The 14513-nt window shown below is 34.6% G+C and overlaps 1 protein-coding gene across 1 annotated transcript in view; it reads right to left on the reverse strand.

Annotated features, from left to right (window-relative positions):
- Positions 1-14513, reverse strand: part of LOC145268709 (A disintegrin and metalloproteinase with thrombospondin motifs 16-like) — a 720286-nt gene that overhangs the window by 505619 nt on the left and 200154 nt on the right. Inside the window, exon 2 of the mRNA XM_080124247.1 lies at positions 2825-2900. Coding sequence (XP_079980373.1) covers positions 2825-2900 — 76 coding nt within the window. The remainder of the gene's footprint in view (positions 1-2824; positions 2901-14513) is intronic.

Here is a 14513-nt window from a genome sequence, read left to right on the forward strand (position 1 = left end):
GTCTGTCAATATCTGTGTTCTTTTAAGTCTGTCAATATCTATGTTCTTTTAAGTCTGTCAATATCTATGTTCTGTTAACTGTACCCCCAATCCTAACTCGTTAGTCTTCTGAACTGCTTATAAAAAGAAAAAATGTTGCATTATAAAGAAAAAAACAAATAAGATTGAAAAATATTTTCTTATGTAGAAATTCCTTAAGGCATCATTATTATTAGAAGGATTTCACGAAGATAAAAAGGTTGGAGAATACTCATTTAGACGTTCACACGTGTCCAATACACTTGTTTAAAGGTTCGGCAGGGGGAAGAGACATCAATAAATTCCCGCGTAAAACGCAAATAAAATGATAACGTGAATAGAATCGTTGTTTTACCATTGGGTAGCCACTTATCAAGACCAAAGCCATTCGAGAATGAGAGTTAAAGAGATGGCATGTTTATTTATTTTCCAGGGCTTGAAGATATGGCACAAGGTCGAGAAAGTGGGATTTGAAAAGTTAGCCTCGTAAAGGAAAGGCATTCTTTAATCTCCTATACCACTTATGGTCCTGCTAATATCTGACAAAAATACAAAGAGGAATCTTCCAAGGGGCTAGCGTATCTTCTTTACTTTTTTTGCTTGCTGATAGATCCGCTATGTAAAATACTGAATAAAAACTAAAATGCATACAACCTAAAACAGAGCTGCCAACGTATATCAAATCCGTCGCCAAGATTGCTGGAAAAATGGTTGAATCCTTCTACTGCTCCAGTAGATATCTCACTCCTGATGCAATTCTCTACCTATATAAAAGCCAGGTACGGCCAACGATGGAGTACTGTTGCCGCATCTGAGCAGGAGCTTTTTTATTACATGGAGGTCACCACTTATCAAGGCCCGGAAGCCACTCGGGGATAAGAGTTATTGCATGTACAGTAATCAATGCGATAGTATCGTAGTAATCGTTAGTATTGGAGATTTGATAGAGTGTCTTACTTAAGGGGGCGGTTTGTTAGGAATTTGTTTATGTTGGGCTTGAAGATATCCAAGTTGTAGTCAGGTGGGAAACATGCAAACGGAAGAGAGTTCCACAGTCCTGCACTTCTAAGAAAGAAGCTTTGTTCATGGAATCTACGCTTGGATTTAGACACAGAGGAGGGCAAATTAATGACAGTGGTTTCAGCTAGACGGGTGTTTTTCGTGAAAGATTGGCGAGGAGGGACCAGAGATTGGAGCTTAGACGAGCACTTGCTATGGAAATAACGCTGCCTTAACAGAGTTCAAAATAGACTTAGTAGCTTAGTGGGGGAATGCTCTTTTCTCTTCCTTGCAACCGCTTTCACACAGAAGAGACGTTGCGAGCCCGTCTCTGCTTTATCGTTATTTTCATGGCAAGTGCTCAGCTGAGCTTTAATCTATGGTCTCCCCCCGCACCAAACTTTCATGAAAAACACTCGTCTAGCCAAAACCACTATCAATAATTTCCCAGGCTCTTTATCTGTGCCTAAACCTAAATGTAAATTCCACGAACAAAGCTTCTTTCTTAGAACTGCACGCCTATAGAACTCTCTTCCGATTGCCTGCTTTCCAGCTGACTACAGTCTGATTGTCTTCAAGTAAACAAGTTCTTGGTGAATCGTCCCCCTAAGTAATCTAATTTACAAAATTCCCACTACTTATGTTTACTACGCTATAATCACATTGACTAATGTATACCCATTAACCCTTATCCTCGAGTGGCCTCCGGGCCTTGATAAGTGGTGATTCTTGTGAAAAAAAGAAGATCCAAACAAAAGAGTCAACCAGCTATTCTCCATGAATGACCTCAAGCTGTACGTCGGTTCAGAATCTTGCAGATATTGGAATAAAGTTTTGCCTGCCAAGTGCTCAATGAGAGCTGAGACGAAAATCAGACTGTAGTCAGCTGGAAATCTGGCAATCAGAAGAGAGTTCCACAGTAGTGCAGTTCTAAGAAAGAAACTTCGTTCATGGAATCTTCATTTATTTTAAGGCACAGATAAAGAGTGTGGGAAATTATTGATAATGATTTTGGCTAGACGAGTGTTTTTCGTCCTTTCAGAAATTTACCATCACTCTAGTGATGAACTCCAGAATCGATATCTCAAGATGGTACATGAAAATTAAGATACACAAGTCAGAAAAAACCTCCATCACGAATCTAGCCAAAACTGTCTTATATACGTGACAAAAACATAAAGCAAGCCTGCGTCGGAAATCGTCCAAAAAGGTTCCCCCAAATGCACAAAAACCATCCATTGCAAAAAAACCCAAAAAAAACTGGAAGAATAGGACAACCCATAGCGCGATAAATATTTTTCTGAATAAACTAACATTTTTAAAGTAGGAAGAAGTGAGCTTAAACCCAGGGACAGTCTATACACATTAGAACAAATAAAACGTACTTCAGATCAATTCTTTTCAGAAAATACTTTGTTTAACTCGGAATTATTTTTTTAAAGTTCAAAGAACAAAGAAAATAGTCTCTGTCAAAAAGGCTTTCCCATTCACTGACCGAGAAAAAAAAATAAAATAAATAAAAGCCAAAATGCTCAGAAATGGTCCGTGTGGCTTGATAAGAGAAATAAAACGTACTTCGGATCAATTCTTTTCAGAAAATACTTTGTTTAACTCGGAATTATTTTTAAAAGTTCACAAGGGAACTCTAAGTTTGTTTTTACACATATCACGCTACTGTGCTTCAATATGAAATAAAAAAATATTATATTAAAAAAATAATAATAATAAAATTGTATGCAAAACTTGTTGCGGGTAGCGCCGGGTAGATACACCTAGTGATAAAACCAAATATAAAGTTTTTGTTTACCTTTAACAATATCTCTGCAGTCAACTTTGCATCCGGAAAAGAACATCAAGATGGTAAAAAACCCTAACGGTAACACCTGAGGAAAGAAAAAGAAAAATTATTGCAGAAAAACTCTTAATAATAGAAAATATCACACACACACACACACACACACACACACACACACACATATATATATATATATATATATATATATATATATATATATATATATATATATATATATATATATATATATATAGTCTAAAGAAGCTTTGAATAAAAAAAATGCAAAAATAAAAATAAAGAATGCAGTTTAGATTCCCGGAAGGAAAAAAATATATTAACTTTAACCTATCGCAGACTAAGCTCCTACATAATCCGACTTCTAAAAGTTTATTATGACCAAAGAGAATTCATTTATATATGGATAAAAAAGAGGCCCTAACTAAAATTGTTAAATAATAATAATAATAATAATAATAATAATAATAATAATAATAATAATAATAAAATTATATGCAAAACATGTTGTATATATATATATATATATATATATATATATATATATATATATATATATATATATATATATATATTTGCACTTTTACTTCAACGCCTGAAGATGATTCGTGGACGAATCGAAAGCGCTCGTGACAGCAACAACTATGGAACTTTTATTAATATTTTTGATTTTCATACAAAAAAGATTATACGGAAAATCGAAAAATTAAAAAAAAAAAAAAAAAGAATCATAAAGCAAAGTGTCTCCGTTGCATTTAATAATATTTGCTTGAATAATATATATATATATATATATATATATATATATATATATATATATATATATATATATATATTAAACTGTAATTCAATGAATTTCAAAAAATACAAATACTCCTGCTACAGAACTTCTGATAAATTTATTTTCACTTTGACTTTCCATGTCTCACTGACTTTAGCAAATAGGGTGCATACCTTTATAACTATTTGCTAATATTTTCACTCCTCTGATGAGATGGTAGACATCGAAACTCTATAGGTTAAGGAGATAAACTTTCTAAAACATTCTTTGTCTTGCTTAGAATAATAAAAATTCTTTGATATGAAACTCAACCACTTCATTTCATTTCAATAAGAGTTTTTTGAAATTCATTGAATTACAGTTTAATTTATTTGCTCTATCTTGAATATCGAGCAATTCTCGTTTAGATGGGATAACTTATAGAATATTACTGCCAGTAATATTTTGTAAACCTACAATCTCACGTTTACATAACCACTGATTGTTAAATAAAAACTACCCCGAAGTATATATATATATATATATATATATATATATATATATATATATATATATATATATATTATTCAAGCATATATATATAATGTATGTACTCATGGGGATACCAAATTGGTTAAAGGGAAAATTATTCCCAACACGCATTTAGGTAAAAATGCACTTTCGTATAAATAATTGAATTCATTCGAAAGTATCGCAAACAAAAACAAATAAAGTACATCTACATAAAACAAAAGTGCGGTACATCCAGCACTCGCACGAGATAGGCCGTGATCGCTTTCTGAATTTTTGCAAGTGACGTTTAAGAAATTGCGATATAAGAGAATAGCAAGATGGGGGGGGGGTCCTCTGAAATTCAACTAGTGCCATTATAAGTAAATTCAACATAAAATGAAAAAAAAAAAACAGAAATTGAAGGAGGGGGGTCTGAAAGAAATATAAAATGGTTGAGTATGCTATCCTTAAGATCAACTTGGTATAATAAACATTTATGACGAGAAAACGCTATCATTAAATAAAACAATCAGGAGATAAAAATATAAATTAAGTACTGAAATAGAATGTAGTTATTAATATAAGAAATTAAACATAAAAATTAAAATACACTTATTTCGAACACGCATTCGTCTCCAGAGGTTGAAGCCCAATTACAGGAGACTAAACCAGACCTTTTATTTTTAAGCGAAACTGGAATTGGACAGACTATTTCCCTAAATTAATTAAAAGATACTCTAACCTAACTTCCAAATCTGACCCCCAAGATCGCCATGGGCATGGAATATGTGCCTATATAAAAGATGGCTTTCCATGTGGTAGGGACATCTCCAGAGAAGATCCTAACTTACACTATATGTGCTTCCGAGTAGCACTAGCTCACACTACGGCATTTATATTTACTCTCTATCGCCCTCATAACAGCGGAGTTACTATCTTTAAAAGCATATCTGAGAACATTGACCAAGTTCTATCAGCATATCCTTCAGCTAACATTCACGTATGTGGAGACTTCAATGTTCACAATGTGGAATGGTTGACCCACTCAAACAAGACCGATGATGAGGGGAGATTCTGTCATGATTTCTCCATTGCTTATGACCTCACTCAGATTGTTCAGGAACCCACCCGTGTGCCCGACAATGACGGCCAGTATGCAAGTCTCCTAGACCTTTTTCTCACAACTTGCCCTGAACTATGTTCAGTTTCCGTTCTGTCTCCTCTTGGATCTTCCGACCACTCAGTTGTATCAATTAAGATAAAAATGAAATGTAATAAGTCCTCAGACGTACCTCTCCATCGTACAGTATATCGATACACAATGGCTGACTGGGATAGCTTCCGTACATTTATATCGGATCTTCCTCTGCGTTCCATGTTTAAAAAGGATGTGTCATCTATAGTATCAGACCTTACAGAATGGTTAATTGTATGTATAGACAATTTCATACCCTCGAAAAAGTTCCAGCAAAAACCTAACAGCCAGCCATGGTTCTCTCCAGAATGTGCTGCTGCTATTGCGCACAGAAATTACTTTTTCCTCTGCTTCCAACGTAATAGATGTATGGAAACTAAAGCCGCTTTCAGGACTGCCAGCAACCATTGTAAGAAAGTAATAAAGAACGCAAGAGAGTTGTATGCTCAATCTGTTAAGTCCAAAGTAGCTGAGCAGCGGCTTGGTTCCCAGCAGTTTTGGCAAATTGCAAACAGAATCCTGAACAGAAGCGTGTGCTCTATCCCAACTATCATCAATGGACCTGAGTTAATCTCGTCAGCATCAGACAAAGCCAAACTCTTTGCCAAGAACTTTGCAGCCAATTCTACCCTTTGCGACCAAGGCCGCCAACCCCCAATATTTCCTCCTGTATCAGAAAACACACTATGTGATATACAAATATCTGTATGTGATGTTGCCAAGCTAATCAAAAGCCTTGATTCCAGTAAAGCAACCGGCCCTGACGGTATTCCAATTATAGTACTCAAAAACTTCAACCAGAACTAGCACCCATCCTTACAAAACTGTTTAAACGTTGTCTTAAGGAAAATTGCTTCCCATCACCCTGGAAAATCTCATCAGTATGCCCTGTATTTAAGAGTTCCGGTGATCGTTCATCCCCCTCTCAGTACAGGCCAATAAGTCTCCTGTGCGTCATGAGTAAGTTTCTGGAATCTGTGTTAAATAGAGAAGTAATCAACCATCTCAGCAAAAATAACCTTCTTAGTGACACACAATATGGTTTCCGTTCTGCTAGATCTACAGCAGATGTGCTTACAGTTATATCTCATAGGATTAGCGAATCTTTCGACAGAGGCAACCTTTCTAGGGCAATTGCTCTTGACATATCAAAGGCCTTTGATAGGGTATGGCATAAAGGTTTACTTCACAAGATCTCCAGCTACGGTATAGCTGGAAATGTCTTCTCAATTATTAAATCATTTCTCTCTGATAGGTTCATAAGAGTAGTAGTTGATGGGCAAAAATCAGAAGCTCACAGTATAAATGCTGGAGTCCCTCAGGGGTTCATCATGGGCCCTACTCTTTTCCTGATCTACATTAATGATCTTCCAAATCACATCCTTACATCATTCGTAGACAGTTTTGCTGACGACACTACCATCTATGGAAGCACATCTAAGACAGTAAACGACCAAGTTCTCTCCGATTCTCTCTCCTCTGATCTTGATCACGTTGTACAATGGGGAAAGGAGTGGCTGGTTACTTTTAATGCATCTAAAACCAAGCTTCTATCTTTACATCCTCAATGTTCTGATCCCCATCTGGCATCAATTAAAATGAATGGCTCTCGTCTTGGGGAGGCCTCAAGTTTTGACAGGCTTCTGGGCTTGACCTTTACTCCTGATCTTAAATTGAATACGTACATCAAATCTGTTGCCAAGGCTGCTGGAAAAATGGTGGGATCCTTCTATCGATCCAGTAGATATCTCACTGCTGATGCAATTCTCTATCTATATAAGATCCAGATACGTCCAAGGATGGAATACTGTTGCCACATCTGGGCAGGAGCTGCTAGAAAAGACTTGTTCTGCCTTGATAGGGTTCAAAATAAACTTCGTGGCCTGGTGAGAGATGTCCTTTTCTCTTCGCTGCAACCTCTATCTCACAGAAGAGATGTTGCGAGTTTGTCTCTGCTTTATCGTTATTTTCATGGAAAGTGTTCACCTGAGCTTCAATCTATGGTCCCCCCTTGCAAAACTTTCACAAGAAACACTAGACTAGCTGAAAACGTTATCAATAATTTTCCCCACTCTTTATCTGTGCCTAAACCTAAACATAGATTCCATGATCAAAGCTTCTTTCTTAGAACTGCACGCCTGTGGAATTGTCTTCCGTTTTCCTGCTTCCCAGCTGTCTATAATATGGTTGTCTTCAAGCCCAACGTGAACAAGTTTCTGATGAGCCGTTCCACTTAAGTTAACAAATTTACCGAACTTCTATTACTATCGATTACTATATTGTCCTTTTGACTATTCTACACTCTTTAACCCTTATCCTTGAGTGGTCGATCGGCCTTGATAAGTGGTGACGCCTATGTAAAAAAAAAAAAAATCTAACCATAACCATGAGGTTCCGATTTCGAATCTCGCTAGATTCAGCCACTCTGATGTCGTAGACGACGAAGCACGTATCAGTGGATAATTATATTTTAAACTATATCTTTCTAACACGGTAGTGTTTGAATATATAGTTAAGTGGCAGTTTTAGTCATTTAGAAAAACTTTAAAGCTTCACCGCTCACTCATTTTTCGACCAAATTCTAAACAATTATTACAGTTTATAGATCACCTTCTTCAGCTATATTGAGAAAAACAAAATTCAATTTTCGTTCTATAAAACCAAAGTTATGATGAATTTACTGGTGTTAAAAAGCGTAAAAATGCGTAAGGAGATGAGCGACATGTTTTATGACTGGTTTCCATCCCGAAAAGATTAGACACTAGTATCTGTAGGTATTTAATAATTATCATAGTAATAATTATGTATGTCAGCCCCTTTAAAAAAAACTTGTTTCTCATCGTTGAGCACTTTCAGCTGAAAGTTGGTCAATTTAGCTCGTATGTGCAGATCATCATTTGATGATCGGATCACTCTGACAGACGTTAAAAACATTTTAAAAATAAATGTTTAAATTTCAACAGTATTTCTCGCGGTTAACAGTGGCCGAATGGATTAGGTCCTTGCGAATGGAGTCAGAGATGGCTTCTATTGCCAGGTTCGAATCTATCGACTGGTGTTAATCGTGACACCCTGCACTGATGATTCCCGAAAGGATGAAACACTAGTGACTGTAACTATTTAACAATTATTATAGTAAATAATTATATATACATATATAACTTTACTTCCTTCAGCTATAATTGAAACTGAAGCCAAAACTTATGAAGAATCTTTGATAAAATTATTTATAAAATAAATAGATTACTAAGGTGCCATCAGCTAAAATCGAAACCAAAACCCAAACTTATGAAGAATTCATGATAAAATTATTTTTACAAAATAGATTATTGGAGTGGCATTAGCTATAATCGAAATAGGAACCAAAACTTGGCAAAATTATTTATATAAAAAAAAAAATGCATGACTTAAGTGCAGTTAGCTACAATCGAAACCGAAACCAAAACTTATGAAAAATTCGTGGTAAAATTATTTATTACTAGAAATGGAAATATACAACAATTAAACGACCCGGATGTAAGCGTGACACAGAAAATGACATACACGCTAAAAAGAAAACAAAAAAAAAGTTCGACAGAATAATTCCCAAGTTCGTTAGAAAGATTATCGAGTTCAACAAGATACACGTGAAGAAGGTCGGAGGTTACTTCGACCTAAATGTTGTGAAATTATCACTCAAGATGAAAACAGCAGCCCGAAAAATGAAAATAATACGAATAATCAATCGTCATCTAAAAATTTTACGAATGTAATGACTCGATAAATTTGTTTTAAAACGCTAGAATGAGATATTGTGTTTCGATTTTACAGCTAGATTTCAATCAAATGCCTCAGATCTAGTGGAAACACCGCTAAATTGAAAAAAAAAAAAAAAAAAGATAGGACGTGTACGCCGCATAAAAGCGTTGCTATCCATTTTTAGACAATGTCCGGAAGTTTTTGTAAAGTGGATGATATAACGCCTAAATAGCATTTAAAACGAAATAACAAGATATTGGTATTAGCAAGACAAGATGGCGACCGGTGATAAGATTGATAATATGAAAACCAGACATCCGTTGTCATGTTCCTTCTTTTTTTTTTTTTTTTTTGTTATAAAGGTTGTGTCAAAGAAACGGGACACATAAATCGAGACGTGTGTGTGTGTGTGTGTGTGTGTGTGTGTGTGTGTGTGTGTGATGGGGGCAATTCTTTCTTTCTTTCATGTTTCCTTTCTTTCTTTTTCACATTGTCTTTTTATTTTCTCAAATTTCATCGTTTCCATTTTTTTAAGATGTTAATTTGGCAGCTTTTACTCGTACCCTATTTTCTTTCTTTCGAATTTTTTTTGTTTCTTTTTCACACTTTCTCCATTCTGTGCTTTCTTTTTTGATGCGTACGATTTTCAATCAAAATAATATTATTTACACACACACACACACACACACACACACACACACACACACACACACACACACACACACACACACACACATATATAGTAAGTTATAAAATATATATGGCGATTAAGCTACACTGAATATTCCGCGTTTCATCCACTCTAGGACTCTTCAGCCTGAAGAGTCCTAGAGTGGATGAAACGCGGAATATTCAGTGTAGCTTAATCGCCATATATATTTTATAGATTACTAACTAGCTCTACCTACGTATTGAGTACTTTTGAAGTAAATACTTAAAGTTTACGCATAAATTTATACTTTCGTATATTAATTTTATGTGAGTAAATTAAGTAGATATATATATATATATATCACCGTTTTATCTGCTTAGTTACACATGTTTCGGCTACCGAATCGTATCAACTATCCAATAACTTAATCAGACTTTACAAAAATTATTATTATTATTATTATTATTATTATTATTATTATTATTATTAAGAGAAACGACATTAGAAAAACCACAGAAAAAAGGGGAAGAAAGGATTTCAATTCTAATTTGACAACAGTTAAGTTTTACGATTTAAGAAGCATTGGAAGGTGATAAAGGGCGAAGGGGAGTTTAAAATATTCAACCAGACACGGATAGGAATAGAATGAGGGGAGAGAGAGAGAGAGAGAGAGAGAGAGAGAGAGAGAGAGAGAGAAAGAGAGAGGATGGAAAAGAAGGGCGTAAGATAGGTTAAACTTTGAAGGAGGGATGGGGGAGAGAAAGAGAGGGAGAAGAATCAAAAGGAGAAGGAGAGAGACAAGTAGTTAATGGCGTGGCGCTGAATTGTGGACTGTAGTGAAATATAGCAGTTAGTCGTTGAAAACATGTTATATGAAGTTTGACACGTTAAAGATTTATGCGGTTTGGAAGGGGGGTTGTTTGCAATAATTAAGGTGCGTCCGCCCAAAGTCAGCTTAGTTACATCCAACTTAAGTGCATTTATCTATTTAAATGCATTGACTATAAAAGGTCTCTAAGGAATTAAGTAAATCAAAAATTGCAAGATATGAATGGAATTAATATAAAGGATATGAAACTATGAAAATATGCACGTAGAAAGATATAAATAAAATAATAAAAATATGCACGTAAAGATAAAAATAAAATAATAAAAATAAAAATAATAATAAAATGGTAAAAAAAATAATAATGATAGCAAAGGATGTGGAATATGTACACATAAATATATATATATATATATATATATATATATATATATATATATATATATATATATAAATTACAATTAAATTTTCTAAAATGATCCAAGATGGTAAAATTAAAGTATATTAGAAATATTAAAGAATTAATATTTATAAAATTATCTCAGCCAGATGTAAAAGCAATAGGAAATAGAGCATATATATATATATATATATATATATATATATATATATATATATATATATATATGTATATATATATATATACATATATATATATATGATAGTTTATGTATAATCATGTTTATTTATTGGTTTATTTTCTATTGTTACGTTAGTTTTAAAATTATTTCGTATCGCTATCCTAGAGTAACACACACACACACACACACACACACACACACACACACACACACACACACACACACACACACACATATATATATATATAAAAACTAACATAAAAAACTAACATAAATTTAAAACTAGATATCCAAGCAAAATAGAGCATACACAAAGGAATAGATCAACCAGAGGTCAAATAAGCATTTGTCCGGTAAGTGCATGCCCATTGGCTGATAGGAAGGGCGCGGTGGATACTAGAAAGCTGATTGGCTAACTAAAATCTCAATAGAAGGTGCCTGTATAAAAAGGACAGACAACCACAAAATTCGCGCATAAGCCTTAAGAATCCTAGAGTGTATGAAACGCGGAATATTCAGTGTAGCTTAATCGCCATATATATTTTATGAATAACTAGCTCTACCTACGTACTGAGCACTTTTGAAGTAATTTTATGTGAGTAAATGAAGTATATATATATATATATATATATATATTGAATAAGTTCAAATGATATTTTTCAAAAGTGCTTAATACATATCTACAGCTATTATAAATGAAATTCATAAGCAACAGATAAACGCTAATTTACGTTCCGACGATATTAATTATCTTTCAAATGAAAGGCTAATATACTTTAAAGAGTTAACAAAGAAATTAATAATAATGACGTGAAACAATATAAAAATAAAAGTAAAATTGCAAAAAGATGAACGAAATTGCATAAAAAGTTAACAAGTTATGAACAAAGCTGACCTTCGGCAAACTGACAACAATTAAAATATGCTAATCCCTTTGCTTCGTCTAATATATTTGTAAGGTATACACACGACACCCAATTTCCCTCCCGCTATCTTCCTACTCCCACTGTCGGCGGATCTAACAGCCAGACAAGTTTAAGAAAATAAATAAATATAGATGTTTAGAGTGTTTTTAGAGACGGCGAAATCACAGAAAAATATTTTTATTATACAAAATATGTTGCTTATACAAATATTCCAAAGATTTAGTTGCCATGTAGACATGATATCATTTGTTTTTATCTTCTTTCTGTAACATAGCTCTTCAGTCTTTGCAATGTGATAACCTTCATACACTTTCTTAAGGGTTTCTGTTTTTTTTTCTTTTTCATTGTACGATATTAAAGTGGAATTTGTATTGTAAGAAAGATTAATAGCAATGGCCAAGAGCACATTACCCGAAAGTACTTCCTTTAAACTCCTTAGCCTAACGTTTACAGGGAACATGAACTGGAATAGATACATTGAGAGCATTGCCAAGGCTGCTGCGAAGAAGGTGGGCTCTCTCTGCCATGTTGGAAAACTATTTAGAAAGTATCCTGTACCTATATAAGGCCACCATTCGGCCATGTATGGAGTACTGTCGTCACATTTGGGCTAGTGCATCTGCTACTTGTCTCTCACTCCTGGACAGTGTTCAAAAGAGAGTCGCCAACCTGATAGGCCCTGAACTGTCATCTAGGCTTCAACCTCTATCCTATCGACGAAATGTTGCATCCCTCTGCCTGTTCTACAAATATTTTAATGGAATTTGCTCCGACAAACTATAAGCACTTGTACCTTCTCGACGTGAATACCCCGAAAACCCCGACAAGCAGCTAAATCCTACCCCTTCATAGTAGAGATCCGTAGTTTATTGACTAACTTGGCCTTTTGGTCAAGAATTGAACTTTTTTCACACACACACACGCATTTTAATATATATATATATATATATATATATATATATATATATAAAATAATAATAATAATAATAAAATCAAATAAAAATAAAAAAATGCGCACACACACATACACACACATACAGAAATTGTATATATATATCCTTTTTGTTAAAACGCTGGGGGTTTCATTAGTTAGCTTTAGATTCCACAGAGTGAATGAGGTATTGTGGTAAATGTAGCCAGTCAAGAGTAAAGTCGCCAAAGACTCCAATTTTTTACTTTAGTTACAAAGATCCTGCAACACTCCCCTCCCCCGATCTTATAGGGCCTTGTGCTTAAATTTGTTTTGTCTTTTGGAGATTTTACTTTTTAAAATTTTTTAATTTTATATTGGAAGTTTTTTAATTGTAATTTTTTCTTTAAACGAAATAAATTAAATATAAAGATCAAAGTGTAGTATCTGTTCTTCAGATGCTGCACTTCCATTTCTTGTTCTCTTTCGGTGGAGGATCAGTCCTTCACGACTGAGACAATTTTTATTTTTTATTTTTGTACCTTTTCTCCACGTTAAAAAACGACCCTGGTGTCTAACTCTGTCCAGTGGGGAGGCATAGTAAATAGGTACTCCAGTAGTTTATTCCCTGCAACTTATGTCCCCGATAGTAGCCCCCTACTTCAAAGTGGCACTGTGCCTTTTTGGGGGTGAAACTTGAATAAAAAAAAAAAAAAGAAAAAAGAAAGAAAGACCCATCCGGGTTATATTTTGCGCGGCATCAGTCGAGAGTATAGACATTCACACACACACACACACACACACACACACACACACACACACATATACATATGTATATATATACATATATATATGTATATGTGTGTGTGTGTGTGTGTGTGTGTGTGTGTGTGTGCGCATAGATAGATTGGTAGATTGTGTGTGCGAGGAGACGAGCTTATCAACTGTGCCCTAGGGTGCAGACACTATTACTTGATATTTATTCAATCAAGTTAAGCCTGACACGGGGCCACAATAATAAGGAATTGTCTCCCACCGGGTTTCCGGTGACCTCGGCGCGACACCCCCAACGGCCATCCCCTTTGTTGCTTAAAGAAAGGACGTTATGTCACGTCGATGGATTTATAGCTTTGTACTATTAGCTAGCCCTCAAACATCATGGCCTCCTTCCCCTCCCCCTTTATTATTATTTTAGGCTCATCTTATTATAAAGTACATTCGGTGTCTGCATGTCTGTCTTTAAGAAACATTACCCATTTCCATAAATTGTGGTCTCAATTCGGGTTTTATTGATTACTAACGGGGCTACTTGGCATTGGCCGGGTGTTTGTAGGTGTGTGTGTCGGGGGATAGATAAAAAAAAGAAAAGTTTTGGTAGGAAAGTAGGCTCGAAAACAAATATTAAAAAAACGAACAAAAACAAAAAAGAAACAGCGAAAAAACGTTTTTTGTAGGTGTTTGTGTTGGGGGAGGGCGGGTTTTGATCCCAAACCTATGTCAAACTTCTTTTGAAAAATCGGGAAAAAAAACAACAACAAACATGATGTAAAAAGAAGAAAAAGTACAGTTAAAAAGGTTTTGGTAG

This window comes from Euprymna scolopes, chromosome 44 (assembly GCF_053919585.1).
Source record: "Euprymna scolopes isolate OS-2025 chromosome 44, ASM5391958v1, whole genome shotgun sequence".
NCBI lineage: Eukaryota > Metazoa > Mollusca > Cephalopoda > Sepiida > Sepiolidae > Euprymna > Euprymna scolopes.